Genomic DNA, 15994 nt, shown 5'->3' with positions numbered 1-15994 from the left:
ATTTTCCTTATTATAAGGTTTAAAATCACTAGGGAGAAAATGCTTACTACACAACCTACTATACTCAGTTGGAATAAACCCTTTCCTATTAATATTTTTTAACCAATTTTCAGTACGTTCTTTATTTTTTAAAGAAAAGCTGAACATTTTAGAAATAATTAGTTTGTCTGAAACTGTCATTGATGTCAGTTTTTTTAAAATATACTTACGCAAAAAAATGAATGCCACTATTAGGCACTCTTTTATTTGAACAGCCCCAAGCACAGCAATAATAAACCATAGTAATATGTATATACTTAAAAAAGATTAATAACAACTGTACTTACTGGAAGTCTTGTACATTTATCAAAATTTATATTTATAAAATAAAAAACAGTATGCTTAATATGTAATATTTGCTCGTTTATAATTACAAAATAATAACATAATACATGTATCTTATTATTATTATTATTAAGATTCATCAAGTTGTTTATGTGTTTGAGATGCTTAATAGTTATAAATAGCTCGCGATTACCATATTGTTCTATGTAATTACATGCAAATATAATATTAAAATATAAAATTTTTTTACAAATAATAAAAGGTTCCAAATTTTAGCTCCAATCAAATAGTTCCAGATAAATATAATAAGGAAAAAAAATTTTTTAAGTCTTACGTCCCAACAAAATTTAAAATATTACAGCCCTCCAAAATAGTATCTTATCACTTATCATATCAGTTAAATTTGTAAACCACGGTCTTAGAAGCACGGCTATGGATATAGCCGTGGTATGTACTATAGAAGTCGGCTGCAGCTGCTATCTAGTATTTTTATATATCTGTGATTATATACATCGAGATCACGGACTATGATTATAACTATAGTTTATATATCTCGATCACGATTTAAGATATACAGGTTGCCCATCGACCTATACCGAAATGATTGAAGTATGAAGATGAGATTGACTCACAGCTGTGGAAAACGACGCTAGCGCTCCCTACTATCACAATTTAAATCTCGAACGACTCGAACTAATTATCAGTTTATCACACTAAATATTTAATAATTTGAATTTATGGTATATGCAATATGCCATATTATGGCCATATTGGTAGGGTAATAGGTATGGAATATTGGAATTATAGATAATATAGATTCTATTCCACGATCTAAGATACATACATATAAATATACTTTAAGTACTTACTACTACTACTTGGTCGCAATCGCAAACAAAACTTTGTTATTTTGATAAATCAAGCAAATAAAAAACAGTGCCGAACTAAAAAAAATTGTCATAATTAGTTAAATCATGATTAAGAAGGTAATAAGTAGCTAGGACATAAATGTAAAAAGTGTATAAATTAATTAGTTCATAAATAAATATATTGGTTGTTTTATATAGCTTGATAATTATAATAAAATAAAAAAATCTATATAGCTTACATTATAATTTATTATTTATTATTACTGTTATACTTGTACTGCTTGAAAGTAGACTTCAATAAAATCTTAAATGTTTGGGAAATAATATAAAATTGTAAAATTAAATTAGTAAAAAGAATAATTCTTTTGTAATTATTATTTATTACACGAAACTGAAAATAGAAAATTTAAAATTCAGCAGGCAATGTGGCAACCGGCAGCGATACGGTAGTTAACTTTTCTTTCACATGGAGCGCTTACTGTAATTTCCAGAACCACAAAGAACTCAATTTGGTTCTCACCTTATATGCCGATGGGCAACCTGTATATCTTAAATCGTGATCTCGATGATTATTATCATATTTTTACAATTACAGTGTGACCCGCTACTCTACAGTGTGACCCGCTACTCTACAGTGTTACCGGGCGCCCGGTGCTCTATTATCCATCCGGGCGTCCAGTACTCCAGACCAGTGGCGCCGGTGCTCGGTGCTCTAGACACAGCGTTAATTTAAAGATGTATCATAAATGTTTCAGTATTCCATATTGAAAAATGGATTGTCAATCAACAGATATATTTGAAATTTATAAGTTGTTTTCATCATTGACAGAAAATGGTATTACGGAAATGGATAATTGTTTTCAGGTTAGTTACTTAAATTATTCACATTTATTAAATCTGTATAGAGATATAAGATCAAAAGTAATTAATCCTTTTTGTTATTAAATATCTACCTAAGTAAAATTTTTACGTTTATTATAGATACAATCATCTAAACTAGATACTATTTATAATGAGTTATTACAATCAGCACAGAATGTGCCTGAAAAAAATATATCCAAAAGACAATCAAGTAAGTTGTAGACTTTATTCCATGTAATTAATGAGCTACTCCTGCAATATGTGTTTACACAAATTTGACTGTTGAGTATTTTTAAGTTTCTGATAATTGACTAGTGAAATTTTTATTTAAAAGTAAAGTTTAAATTGATTATTTATATTGTTTAGAAACAAAAATTGATCAGGTTGGAGATCTCTTTGCGGCTGAACCAAGTTTTCAACAACCAGCTGTTCCACCTGTTCGCAGAACTACAAGACAAGCCTCAATTGTATGTAAAACTAATCGCAATAATAAATGCCAGAAAAACGTAACCGGGAAAATAAATTTATTAACACTCAATACACAAATTACGTTTTACATGTTATACTAATTTGTTTATTATACCAGTAAATGTTTAATTAAAAAAAAAATTAAATCACATTTCATCTTTATATTATGTCTTATATTAGATAGGATTATAGGAATACATCAACACTTAATTTTCCCTAGTAAATTATACACGTACAATTTTTAACACTCATACAGATAAGCAATGTTTTTTCGCACTTATCCATAGGTACCTATTAGATAAAGTAAAATTATTATTTATTTAATATTTAATGCATGTTTGAATGTAATTTATTACCATCGTAACTTTATTTTTATGAACTATATTGGGCTTTAATGAGAAAATCTTGTGTGAAAATAATAGTTACTTATTATTTGAATAATTAGAGTCAATCAAAAAATAATTAATAATTTATGTAGGTACAATTATGTTTTTATTTGATTTTATTGCAATAAATTTATAGTCTTTTCTGTGAACGTTTTTCCATTTACCGCAATAACACACACAGTGTTATATAACCTATCATAAGTTTCCGTGCCATTCATCGTGTCTAACTTGGAATGCTGCAATAATTTTTATGCTGATAAAATCAAAAATTAAATTCAATAAATGTTTTAAAAAAAATATTAATATTGCATATTAAATAAAATATCAATATGTTCATTGATTATTTATGCATATTTTTTAAATTTCTTGAAGAATACATTGAGAAGATTTAAGATTTTTAGTTAATATTAACATCATGTTTTAGATGTTTTAATAAAATATAAATTGGATCTTTAATTATAACTTTTAAATCGTATTATTCCAGTTAACTTAGAAATATAATATCATGGTAATTTAACAAACCCATAATTGTTTTATATTTTGACTATGGCACTGAAATTTATGACTATTTTAGCACTTTTTTTTTAAAATTATATTTATTTACCTGTTGTAGTAGAAACAAACTGTATCAATAATATTTTTATCAAAGAGTACAATCATTCTGCAATTTTCTTTTCATTTTGGTTATAAGTACTGTTTAAAGTTCATTTAAGTCAACTAATGTTTTACTTGTCTGTATTATCTTGAAATATATATGATAAATTTACTTAGATATATTATTGTTTTCTATGAAGTATATATGTTATATCATATTTAATAAATTATCAATATATATTTGAACTTTTATAGATTGCATCAGATAAAATAAAAGGCATTAGAGAATCATCAACTATCAGCAGTTTTGGATCTTCTACAAGTAATAACTGATTTATATATATATTGTTGTGTATTTAAAAAAATAAATTAGTATTCCTCTTTATATAAATTTTATCTTGACTAACTCTTGGTAAATAAATAAATTAAGCTATAAATTAATTGTATTTAAATGTCATGTTTTTAATTGTTATATGTTTGTTTACCTATCCCCAATATCATTGATTATAAATACTATATTGCTTACTGTGGTAAAAATAAAATTTGTACCACAGTTAGTGATCCATAGAGTTTATAATCAATGCTAATATGTATATTTATAATAATTACTTTTAAATAAGTTATAGATAATTTTGGATTAAAAAATTTCTTTTTTAATTATTATCTTGGTTTTATTTTAGGAGCCAGCCGAGCAAGAGCTTTATCTACTTTTATGGATATAGCCTCTATTGCTTGTCCAACAGCGAATTCAACTTTTGTAATTGATAAAAAAGTTAAGAGAAATTTTGAAGAACCTGTATCTCCTGGAATGTTTTCTCCAGATATTGGAACCCATATAAAGGAAACTAATGCCAATAAAACTTATGATTTAACTAAAAGATTGTCAGCAAAAAATCCAACAAAAAAATTGGAGATAATTGTTGATTTACCAGAAGAATCTTCAATTAATACTGAACAATCCAATTCTAAACAACCTGAAACATTAGTAAAAATTAATTCTAAGAAAAAAAAGTATAACATTTTTTTTAATATTCAAGATAACTAGTAATTATTTTTCTTAATTTTATGTATTTATATAATTTGCAGTCTTGAATCTCAAATTAAGAATAAACGGCGTGAAAAATTAGAAGATATTGATGTTAATATAGAAGAAAAATCACTTATGACCAGAACAATGAAAAGAAAACTTCAAGAAGAAAATAATATTGATGCAAAAAAAACTAATGTATTATATGTGCCATTAGAAAAACAAATATCAACGCCAGTAAAATTATTAGAAGATCTTCAAACACAAACTCCTCATCAAATCAGAGAAAACGAAGCTGAAAAAATTAAAGAAAGATATCTTAAATCCAAAGCAGACCAGAGGTATTTCAGTATTATTAATTTTTATTAATAGTCTGTCTGTCTTGATACTTATTGCTTAAAAATATTGTTTATTTATTATTAATACTGTTTATAACATCTTTCAACATCTAAATGTTCTCTTGCACAGATTTTATTTGTGTTTTAAATTCTTTTTTTAAATATTTTTTTTTCTATCATATCATGCTTATGCTGTTAACTATTTCTGATAGATAGCATAATGAATATTAATTATACATTTGTACTAAAGAAAGGCCACTATTGATTTCTCGAGTTTTCATACAATTCACAAGCAAGATAATCTTCAATCATTACACAATTATTTTAATTTTGATGAATATACAGGTTGAATTTTTTATCATGAACAACTCATTGTTTCAAAAAGTATCAATGTTTTTGAAAATATTTTTTTAAAGCAGAATATTTTCTAAGTATTTTGATACGTAAAAATCGAATTTTGGAAGAGTAGTTTATGAATTATAAGTATTTAAAGTTTAGATTGGTAGTGTGGAGTGGTTCGAGGTTACCCCGCAAAGTTTTTCCACTACTCTACTTCTCTAAACTTTAAATACTTATAACTCATAGAATACTCGTCCAAAATTCGATTTTTATGTATCAAAATACTTAGAAAAATATTCTGCTTTGGAATATGAAATTAAAACTCTAGGTTGCCGTTCAAAAAAGTAAAAATCTTAAAAATTATAAGGACAAAAAATATTTAAAAACATATTTTTTTAAATAAAAACGTTGTTTTTTAACAACATGAAACTTTAAAAAAAAAATATTTTCAAAAACATTGAAACTTTTTGAAATAATAAGTGGTTCATGATAAAAAAATCACTCTGTATAGGGATTTTACAATTTTTTTTTTTGTTTTTTATTATTCATGTTTATCATCCCCTTTTAATGCAGTAAAAATAATTCAACATTTAATGGTGCTTTCTAGTAGAAAATTATATTTATTTGATATTTGAGTGTCAAAAGCATAATATTTATCGTATTATAAAAAATAAACAAAAAATAAAAAAAAAAATGTGGATAGACTAGTTTCGACAAAATAGATGTTTTTTTTTTTTTTATGTACCTAGTTCAAAATTAATAACTGTTGAGACTTCAAATTTTCACCAAACATTTATATTAGCATTAATTACACACAATACAATTTTCATGTACAAATGTATGATAAAATGTTTTATTTTTAGTGAAATATACAAGATACCTTGTAAGTTCTTTCTTCATATCTCAATTATTAATTATCTTTTATTAGTACTTGGTCTCAATTTTTTATCACGAGTGATCATTTTATATATCAAATATTTGTCAAACTTGTGAAGAATGTAGGTACATAATGTTATAAATAGATTAGGAACTTATGTATAGTTAATATCTTGACATTTTGAACATAAAAAATTGTTATTTTTAATACTTAAGGTTTGAAAATTTAATACAATATTTCTTATAAGTTTTAATTACCAGAAATTAAAAATGTCCGATAAAATTTATTTTCTTAAATATTTTAGTTATTTTATAACTAATAATCAATTAATCTTAATAGAACGTCATGTCTCTCATCTGTTGTCTCCTTCTTACCAACGCATATGTTGAAATTGGAGTTCAGCAGCTCCAATTTGGTGTTTTTCACTTAATTTTTTTTTGACCTATAATCAAAGTTTAATGTAAAATCATAATTTGTGTTCTTGATTATTTTTCATGATGTTTTAATTTTTAAGTGAGTAGTGTTTATAAGATATTAATATTTTAAAATGCTCATGTTTCACTTAAGAATTAAAAAAATATGGTAAAAAAACCAACAAGAGAACAGAGATAATGTTCTTACATTTAAGTTTGATAATATGTCAAATCTCTCTAAGTTAACTGTACCAAATTTGAACTGCTGAAGATACATTTTAGTATATTATATATTTTAGTAAGACGGAGATAACATAGACAAGTACGACAACACAGTATCCTCTTAATCGTTAAAAATTGAAACATTCCATTATAACTAATTTCATCCACAATTTTTAATAATTTGTTATTTTGCAATAAATCTATTGATTGCTTTTCCATGTTAAAAATAAGGTGGTATTATTATAATTTCCTCCATTTGTTTGTAGAAGATGGTATGTATTTAGTTTGAAGCTTATTATTATATTCTAATGAATATTCAACTACTTATTATTTGTATTTAATTGTCCATAGAAAATTTGATGATCAACATTTAAGGGCTGCTAAACAGAGAGAAGAACAAATAAAACGTGCTGAAGAAAGAATTAAAAAAGCTGCTGAAGAGAAGAAGAAAAAAGAAGAAAAACAAAAAGAAAAAGAAACAATGATGAAAGAAGAAGCATTAAAGAAACAAAAGCTAGCTGAACTTAGATTAGCTGAGATTAATGCTAAGCGTAAACTAGCCGAAGAAGCAAAACTTTTAAAAATAGTAATAAATTATTTTATGATTAATTTTTACTGTGTATTTGTAATTTTATTAAAAAAATATTCTAACTTAATGTAATTATTGTAGCAAAAACTTGAGATGAATCGCATTATAAAAGAGAATGAATTAAAAAAGAAAAATGAAACTAAGTAAGAAAGCATATACATATATATTTTTAAATTGAAAATAATTGTACTTAGTTTATCTATAAATGCTAAATAAGCACACAATTTGTTTATTTACGTATTAAATTATTTACAGACCAGAAAAAAGTAAATCGGCACTTTATCCTAAAGCATTACCTTCAAATATATCTACTTCATCAGCAACATTACCAAAGTCAAAAGTAAGATGGTTTCTTTTCTAAAATTGAATAAATCAAATGTATACATGCGTTTTTAATTCCTCAAATTGAGAATAAAAAAATGTATGTTAAATCTCCTAACCTTACCTAATCTCTTCATACATTGTTACGTATTACTCATAATATTTAATTTTATAGATTAGTTAATCATATTAGGTATATTGTTCATATATTATTGCATAATAAATATTTTATGTATTTAGTGTTTTTTTTTTTTACTATTATTCAATTTGTTACAAAATAGAATGATTAAAAAATGTATGGAATAATCATACGATAAAATGATAGATTAGACAGACTGTGGAGGTACTAGAACATGATAAAATTAAGCTAGTTAGGCTTGGGGATCACAACATCAATGTCTTTTAAGTCTTTTAATTGGGTTACTTGGGACAGATGATAGATTGGAAATTAAGGAATTTTTATGGTGATCTAAGAGACCTTTTGATAAAAAGTTTGTAGTAAGTTTTGACTAGCTCAGAGACATACAATAATTTAAGATCAGTATGAAGATTGTGATTTGAGACATAAAATGGTGCTTTCAAAATTATATGTTGAGCTTTAGATTGGAATCTTTGTATGCAGTTGATGTTTAATATTTAAGCAGTGCCTCATGGTTGTATTCCATTTGTCCAAATTTTTCTTTTTTTCTTTTAATCATTTCAACTTGAAAAAAATTAGTGTTTTGTTGAGTTGATACACGCATGGTATTGTTGAGTTATTCTAATTAATTCTAGGTATGTTTATTCATACCTAAATTTTAATTATTGAGTCTTGTAATTTATTAAATTGTTTATTAAAGATTGATAACAAAAATGATTATGGTTTGAATGACGTATCCGCTCGTGATTCTTCTGAAGATGAATCTGGACCCAAAAAACCTGTTCCAAACTGGGCAAAACGTATGTATATCTATCATCAACTAAGTATAACTAATATAGCTGAATAAACTAATTATTATAAAAATATGAATTAAAAAATCTTTAGGAGAAAATAGAAAAGCTGTACTTGAACTTCAATATTATGTTGATTCTAAAGAAAGGGACTTATTCTTTGACTGTCCAAAAAGTATGAGTCTTAAAGAAATGTTCAAAGGCTGGAATATCCGTGATAAACAACGTACATCGAGTGCTGTTTGGAATACACCTCCTCGTTATAGTGAATATAGCAAATATTAATTCACTTGTATTAATTGAGTAAGATGATATTTTTGCAAGATATTTTTTTATATTAATTGTATTGTTTTTGTAATTATTACTTTTATTAAAATGTATTATAGTTAACACTTATTGGTATTTTTTATAATGTATACAATATTAATATAGATCAAATTTAAATACTTTAATTGTCTAACTATACTCAATTTTTTAATACATTATTTTTAATAATATTTAATGTTAAGTATAAATTCATTTTTAATAGTTCTTAGAAGTTTCTAATACATATATTTATGCTTAGAGAACTATCAAAATCTGAATAGAGGATATTTTTAATAATATTATTCTCTTGTGGTAGCCGTTTAAATTTTTAAAATAAAATTTTTTTTAAGTTATAATAAAACTAAAAAAAATTGAATAATAAATCATAAATATATTATACATATAGCAACTTACAGGGGCGTATTTATAATTTTTTTTTAGGGGGGGGGGGCTGTGGTATTTTCTCCAACTGAAATTCCCAATTCAGCCTATATGAGTTAGAAAATTTACATCTGATAGGACATAATAAGCAGACTTCATAAACAATTCCTGGATTTCGGCTGAAGCCCCCTCAGCTCCCCCCCCCATAAATTCGCCCCTGGGAACTTACTCACCCATGTTGGCACTAATGACCGTGGTAGTCAATCAATCATTTTTAAAATAATATAAGTCTTATTATAATGGTGCCTGTAACACTATTCATGTTGGTACCTATAATGCCATTTATTTTTTGACAAAACTTATTAAATTATTAATCAATTCTGATATCTAGATTAAAGGGAATATGTAATTAAATATGTATTAGCGGGAAAATGATCAAACATTATTACAGCCAGTGGCGGCTCGTGGGTGCTGGTGATGGGGGTGCGACTTTAAATATAATACATTAATGCCCTGCCCCCTAGTCATAGATATAACAAATTGTCAAATTAAGTATAATGAAAATAATAAAATGAAACATTTATTATAACATTATTTGACATGTTGAAATAGGTAATTAAAATAAAAAAATAATAAATTGTTCACTTACAAGTTATAAGATGTATGCAATGACGACAATCTTAGCCGCTTCCTACTAGTCGCAGCCTCGCAGGCCGCAGAAGAAAATAGAAATGAAAATAATATTATAATTATATCACGGACGACGCTACCAGTCGTCAAAAACGCGTATATAAGACCGCAGTTCAAATGTACACGCATGTATACATGTATATATTATTTTATTATTAAAGTGTCATAAATAATAAAAATGTTTCAAGATAATAATTGACAATAACAATAGCGATTAGCAACCGATAACAACGAGCGTATACGGTTAATTTTAAAAATAAACACTAATATTTTTCTTTATGGACGACGCTGCCGGTCGTCCAGACCCCGCAATAAGTTCGCAGCTAAAACGTACCCGCACGCACACGACTGCGGTGCCATCGGTTATAATGTACGTATTCAGAATTACGTCTGGACGACGCTGCCGGTCGTCTATACACTGCTCGTGTGTGCATGCGTACCAGCGTACCCATATGCTCCTGGTATCTAAGGGAAACAAATTTAATGTTCGCATACGACAAAATATACTAGAAATTTAAGTTAGGTCTTAATAAAAATTATTTTTTTTAAATTATAGAATTAAAAAAATTAATAAATTTTCTTCTTTTAATTAATTTTAGTAGGGGGTGCGATCGTCCCGTCGTCCAAGCCACGAGCCGCCACTGATTACAGCACTACCTATATCGATGTATGATGGTTTCAGTTCATGTGCAAATTGACAATGGTGTACCTTGCTTTATTTAATTCAACCAATATTTAAAACCGCTCTCCAGTCTCCAGATTGGGCTGCGACACGATTGAGCATAAAACACCTTTTTCGCAACACGATTGAGCATAAATTGTCGGCGTATCAAAGGAAATTGGAATACAAAAGAAAACCAACACGATTGAGCATAAAAAACTCTGCAACGTTGCCATTTTCAATTTTGAACTGTATTATAGGTACAAAAATATTTATTTAAATAAGTTCGTTGGGAATAATTTTAAGTGGCCGTGGGAAAATTGATTCTTCAGCTTTTCTCTTGAAATTTTCTCTCAAAACTTGTGTTTCTATTTTTTCAATAGAATTTTGATCGTGTTTATGTTGTCTAGCAGTTTCAATCACTTTACGTTAACTAAACCTGAGAACATTATTGCTGAACATTTACTATTCGTAGTTTCGTACACCTCCGTCTTAAAAGATTAATCTTTTTTGCGCTATCCAGTTAATTTATATGTGTATAAATTCACTAAGGCCAATTCTTTGCCTCTCTCTGATAAAATAATTGTTATATCACTTATATCCATATTAAAAAAATTGAAACTATAAAAGCACTTATACGAAACGCACTATAACTGTCTACACACGACTATAGTATGTGATCGAACATCAAACACTGATATTATTTCTTTAATAATTTTGGAATTGTATCTTAATTATCTTATATTTGGCATTTGCCCCCGATGCTAAATGTCTAAAACATCGTTTTGCTCCGGAACTAATTTATTAATCGATAACATTGTCGATAAAGTCGAGGAGCTCGGCTCACGGATCACGGTTCGCGTCATATATCATAATAATTGGTGTAATAACGTAATAACCATAGACCTTATAAGGTCTATATAAGGTCTATGGTAATAACAAGTGATAATAATTTTAAAATGTTGGCAAAGTGAATATGGCAACATCGCATAAAATATTCTATGCTCAATCGTGCTTTACCGCCAGATTGGGTACCTATATAACTCTGTGTATTTTGAAATTGGGTTTAAGCTATCAACACTCCATAATTTCCCTTACACCTTTTATTTAATTTGGAATAATTTTTGAAAATTTCAGTTTTCAGTTTCAATATCAGGATAATATCTTATCCAACATTATAATATGAAGAATCGTCATTATTGAATTTTTTGTTGTTTCACTATGGTATTTACTATAATAATTTAGTAATTTCAGTTCAGTGCTACCGAATTGCGATTGAAAATATATCGAAGCAGGGCCAAGTCAACTGTTATCTCAGATAGTGTTGTAAATGTTGTAATAGCCTTGAGCCCTTGAATAGGAATATAATATTATCATTAAAAGCGATTTATCCGTCACATGGTAATTCGTTTGAACGTTTTAATTTATATTTTTTAAATCAAACTTACAATTTTTTTTATCTTTTCCGTATGATTTTAATTTTAATCAAACGTATTTTAATATTTGGGAACAGTTGACAACACTATATATTTTAAAATGCCAACATCTTGTTGTGTACGTGGTTGCAAGAGTAAAGGCAATGGTAAAATCAAATATTTCAGGTAAGTGACATATTATCTTAGATTTTGTTTGCTTCTAATGCTTGTATTCGATACAATCATATCAATACTCTATTATCATTTATCAGTAGTTATTAAATTGAAGTAAGTTGTCTACCTGCAATAGCTTCTAACATTCTTTCTAATTGGTTATTGGTTCAAATTGAACAGCAATAATGCCACAAATCGTTGGTGGTTTCTGTCGGCGGATAGTTAGAATAATTTACTTACAATTATTACGAATTAAGTTCTTTATGTCTATTATGTCATAGTCATAGATGCAAATATTGTGAGATTCGAAAGGTCAGGTCTATCTATAAGGGACCTTAAAAATCTTCAAATTTATTTTTGGGGGCTATATTTTTTGTGGGAGGAGGGGGTCTAAGCCACTGCTTTTTTCGCAAGTGACTATAATAATAATAATAATTCAATTTTTACAGATAGTAAAGACAGTTATGTAGATGTATTGTTTTTTTAAATTTGAACTGGTTAATAAAATATGCTATGACGCTACTGCTGCAACTTGTAAAAATCTATAATTTTTTGTGTTTTGATAGATTTCCTAGGGACGTAAACCGTAGATCACAATGGATACAAGCACTTGGTAGAGAAAACTTTGTTCCCACAAATAATACCTTGATTTGTGAAGCACATTTTACTATTAATGATTATCAAAAAAGACCTGATCTTATTAAGTTAACACATACTGCTGTTCCAAGTATTTTTAACTCTCAGGAAAATGAAAAACATAATGCTTCTCTGAAAAAAGTTATGGATTTGGGATTAAAATCCTCTCGAATGCCTGCAAGAAAACGTCATGGTAATTTATCAGACCATACTTATGTGCTGAAACTTCCTGAAGAGTCGATTATATCTGAAGATATAGGTTTCCAAAAATCAATCAATCCATCAGATTGTGTAGTCCACACATTAAATGCCAGCGAATCTTGTGTGTTAGATATACCCCAATCAAGTATTCACACATTAAGAAATAATGAAAGTAATTTTTATCTACCTATATTTTATCATCATATGATTTTTTTTTTCATTGCGTTAATTTTTGTATATATTTTTAGATCCTGGCTTTAAAATATCAGAGAGTTTCAAAATCACTTTTCAACCCCCAAAGAAGAATTGGGAAACTATTGCAATGACACAACAAAAAACTATACATGATTTAAGAAAAAAAATAAAAGTACTTCATCAAAAAATTAGACGCTATTCCTCAACAATCGAAACTTTAAAGGTTAGTGTTTTGTAAATCTTTATACAAGGGCTTTTGCAGGGATATGGTTAAATCAAAAATCTCAGATAAAACAATACGTACAAACTATTTTTTTTCTTTTTACAAGTGATAAAATAATTAACATTAAATGGAAATATAAGAAACTAATAAACCTTTATGAAAATCTTAAAAAAAAAATTATGTTGTTTCAGGAACAAATGGATAAAATGATTCGTTACTAAAATCAAATACCTTCAATAATATAAAAACATCAGTAAGAATATTTTAAGAATTTAAATTGCAAAGTAATATTTATTAAATTAATTGTACTATCAAAAATCATACCTATTGTATGCCACTTCTAGAATGTACACCCAATACATTTGCTGGTATTAAATTGTGCTTTACCAAAGATAAAAAATGTTTATTTGAAAACTTAAAGATGGAATTGATTGAAGGTAGCACATAACAATTATGATCATTTGATAGGTAAAGTTAAAAGCAACTATTCAATTTATTACAATTATTTCATATTTAATTAATTATGTATTACCAACAGGCAGTAACTTGTGTCTAATTTGTCACTTCAATGAGTAATGTCAATAAACCAAGAACTCCATATCTGTACAGGACAATATATCAATTCTACATGTTTACAGTAACGTTTTCTGTATTAGATGAATGAAAGGTACTCAGGAAAAAAATTTGAATTTAATATATTGGCTATTATGTACATTATGTTTAGAAAGTATAGATAATTGTTATTGGTTACAGTTTTGTAATACATACAGATAATTGAAAATTGATTATTGACTTATTGTTCTATGTAATCTGTTTTATGTGTCATGGTGATCTCCAAAAAATGAAGGTTCAGTTGTAAGACCTTCTGCGCACACTTATATATAATACAAACACAATAATTTATTACTAATAACTAATTAAGTATATTGTTCGAGTATGTTAATTGTTAATGCTACCATATTTTATAGAATTATTATATTAATGATTATTTTTAATGTTATACCTATCAATCAGTTCCATACATATTAATTTATTTTATATTAAGTTTGTTTTGTTTATTCAACAATATTATTTATAAATTACTTTAATTTTTATTGAAATATAGACTGGATAATAATTGTATATAACATATGTATAATCTATGTAAAAGAGTAGTTATTTTTTTACCGAAAAATTATCTTATTATAAATTTAGTTATCATAAGCATAAAACTTGTTACCAATTACCATTAGAATAAAATAAATAAATTTATTATATTATCATAATAAGTGACTTTTTTTTTATTCTGCTTCTTGGCTTTTTAAGAAATGTATTGTGTAATTATTAAGTATTCACAAATAAGTAAGTATAGGAGTGGTACACAATATTGTTTTGAAGCATGGTTATGTAATTTTTAATTTTTTTGATATTAAACGTGAAACAACCATTATTATTTGTTTGTTAAGCATCAGCTTGTATTAGACTTTTACATGTGTAAAAGTTTTTGGAAACAACAATTAATTTTGAAGTTAAGGACAAGGTACAAGGTATTTGCTCGCACGTCGCACACATGAACCTACTTTTTGAACTAAACATATAGTGGATATGTTCACCTATAGAGTAAAGGTACCTACCTATTTGTGTAGTTTTTTGTTCCAATATTTTATGTTACTTATTTAAACATTAAAGGCTAAAAAAATCTATAAAATAAAAATTGTGATAAGTATGATGAATGATAACTGACAGTCGAAAATACATAACTGCCATAATATGTTTACCAAAGTCGATACACATTACACGCGATGTTGTAGTTCATTGTGCATCAAAGTGAATTATTAATCATAAACATAATATTATTTTAATCACGTTCATCTATGATGATCTTAGTTTGTTCTTCTATCTATTCGTTTATTTGTTTCATGAGGTACAATAATTGGTGGATGTGACGTGTATCACATGCCTCGTATTAATAAGTACAGTAAATGAATGACTACATTTTAATTTATTAAACCTCTAACCGAAAGAGATATGAACCTTCTATCTTCTATATTTCATACCTAACGAATGTATTATAATTTATAGGTAAACGGTAATCTCCGATGGAATATTATCGACAAAAATAATTTTAATTATCAAACAAATAATTACTCATAAAGACTGCAGGTTAGTTTTTACTATTTTTAGATATAAAGGGAACCTTGCTTTACAATGCTTGTTCGAACACGAAACGGCTTCGCGCCGTCGTGCAACTTTTACGACCTGCCGCGTTGACGGCGCCGATGAGCCCGAGCATCTCCCCGCCCCTCCCATCATCGTTTGTGTCGCCGGCTGCAAGCACCGTCGCGTCCTGTTGGTGTCCGACGATTTGACTTTTTTCGCCGTCTGCGACCTCTCTCTGCCGTGTGGTTGTCGTACTCGACACACCGCGTTTTCGCTACGCTTGATCGTTTACCGTGACCGTGTGTCGGTCGCCTTTGATATAACACGTTGTTTTCGTGTGTCAACCGACAAGTTATATGCCGTGTATCGATAGCATTATAATTTATAATAGTTTGTGGTAATTGCATCGATCGTC

General features: G+C 27.4%; 2 protein-coding genes across 6 annotated transcripts; both read left to right on the top strand.

The window, feature by feature from the left end:
• The first annotated feature begins 1878 nt into the window (after positions 1-1878).
• On the top strand, positions 1879-9010 carry LOC107171606 (uncharacterized). The gene is made up of 11 exons (XM_089228088.1): positions 1879-2057; positions 2175-2265; positions 2421-2521; positions 3758-3824; positions 4183-4513; positions 4589-4870; positions 7070-7304; positions 7389-7450; positions 7563-7647; positions 8468-8567; positions 8653-9010. The coding sequence occupies exons 1-11, from the start codon at positions 1965-1967 to the stop codon at positions 8841-8843; spliced, it is 1638 nt and encodes a 545-aa protein (XP_089084214.1). The 5' UTR covers positions 1879-1964; the 3' UTR covers positions 8844-9010.
• Positions 9011-10891: 1881 nt separating this feature from the next.
• Positions 10892-14708, top strand: LOC107171605 (THAP domain-containing protein 2-like). 5 transcript variants are annotated; one of them, XM_089228094.1, is made up of 6 exons: positions 10892-11997; positions 12110-12197; positions 12752-13194; positions 13271-13440; positions 13632-13908; positions 13979-14708. In XM_089228094.1, exons 2-5 carry the CDS (start codon positions 12133-12135, stop codon positions 13659-13661), a joined length of 708 nt encoding a protein of 235 aa, XP_089084220.1. In that variant the 5' UTR covers positions 10892-11997; positions 12110-12132; the 3' UTR covers positions 13662-13908; positions 13979-14708. The 5 variants fall into 5 exon arrangements, with proteins under 5 accessions (XP_089084220.1, XP_089084222.1, XP_089084221.1 ...); XM_089228096.1 differs by having other exon boundaries at positions 10892-12197; positions 13632-13724; positions 13785-13908; XM_089228095.1 differs by having other exon boundaries at positions 10893-12197; positions 13632-13693; positions 13785-13908.
• The last annotated feature ends 1286 nt before the right edge of the window (positions 14709-15994 follow it).

This window comes from Diuraphis noxia, unplaced genomic scaffold (genome assembly GCF_037042655.1).
Source record: "Diuraphis noxia isolate RWA-SAM2 unplaced genomic scaffold, SU_Dnox_SAM2 contig0005, whole genome shotgun sequence".
NCBI lineage: Eukaryota > Metazoa > Arthropoda > Insecta > Hemiptera > Aphididae > Diuraphis > Diuraphis noxia.
Note: the sequence above shows the minus strand (reverse complement) of the source record. Positions and strands in the feature narration are given on the sequence as shown.

Bases quoted from the DNA above. Each gene is read 5' to 3' on its own strand.
- LOC107171605 (XM_089228094.1), top strand. From the start codon at position 12,133: ATGCCAACATCTTGTTGTGTACGTGGTTGCAAGAGTAAAGGCAATGGT. The intron at 12,198-12,751 runs GTAAGTGACATA...GTGTTTTGATAG, and splicing joins GGTAAAATCAAATATTTCAG to ATTTCCTAGGGACGTAAACC. The intron at 13,195-13,270 runs GTAATTTTTATC...ATATATTTTTAG, and splicing joins CACATTAAGAAATAATGAAA to ATCCTGGCTTTAAAATATCA.
- LOC107171606 (XM_089228088.1), top strand. From the start codon at position 1,965: ATGGATTGTCAATCAACAGATATATTTGAAATTTATAAGTTGTTTTCA. The intron at 2,058-2,174 runs GTTAGTTACTTA...CGTTTATTATAG, and splicing joins AAATGGATAATTGTTTTCAG to ATACAATCATCTAAACTAGA. The intron at 2,522-3,757 runs GTATGTAAAACT...GAACTTTTATAG, and splicing joins CTACAAGACAAGCCTCAATT to ATTGCATCAGATAAAATAAA.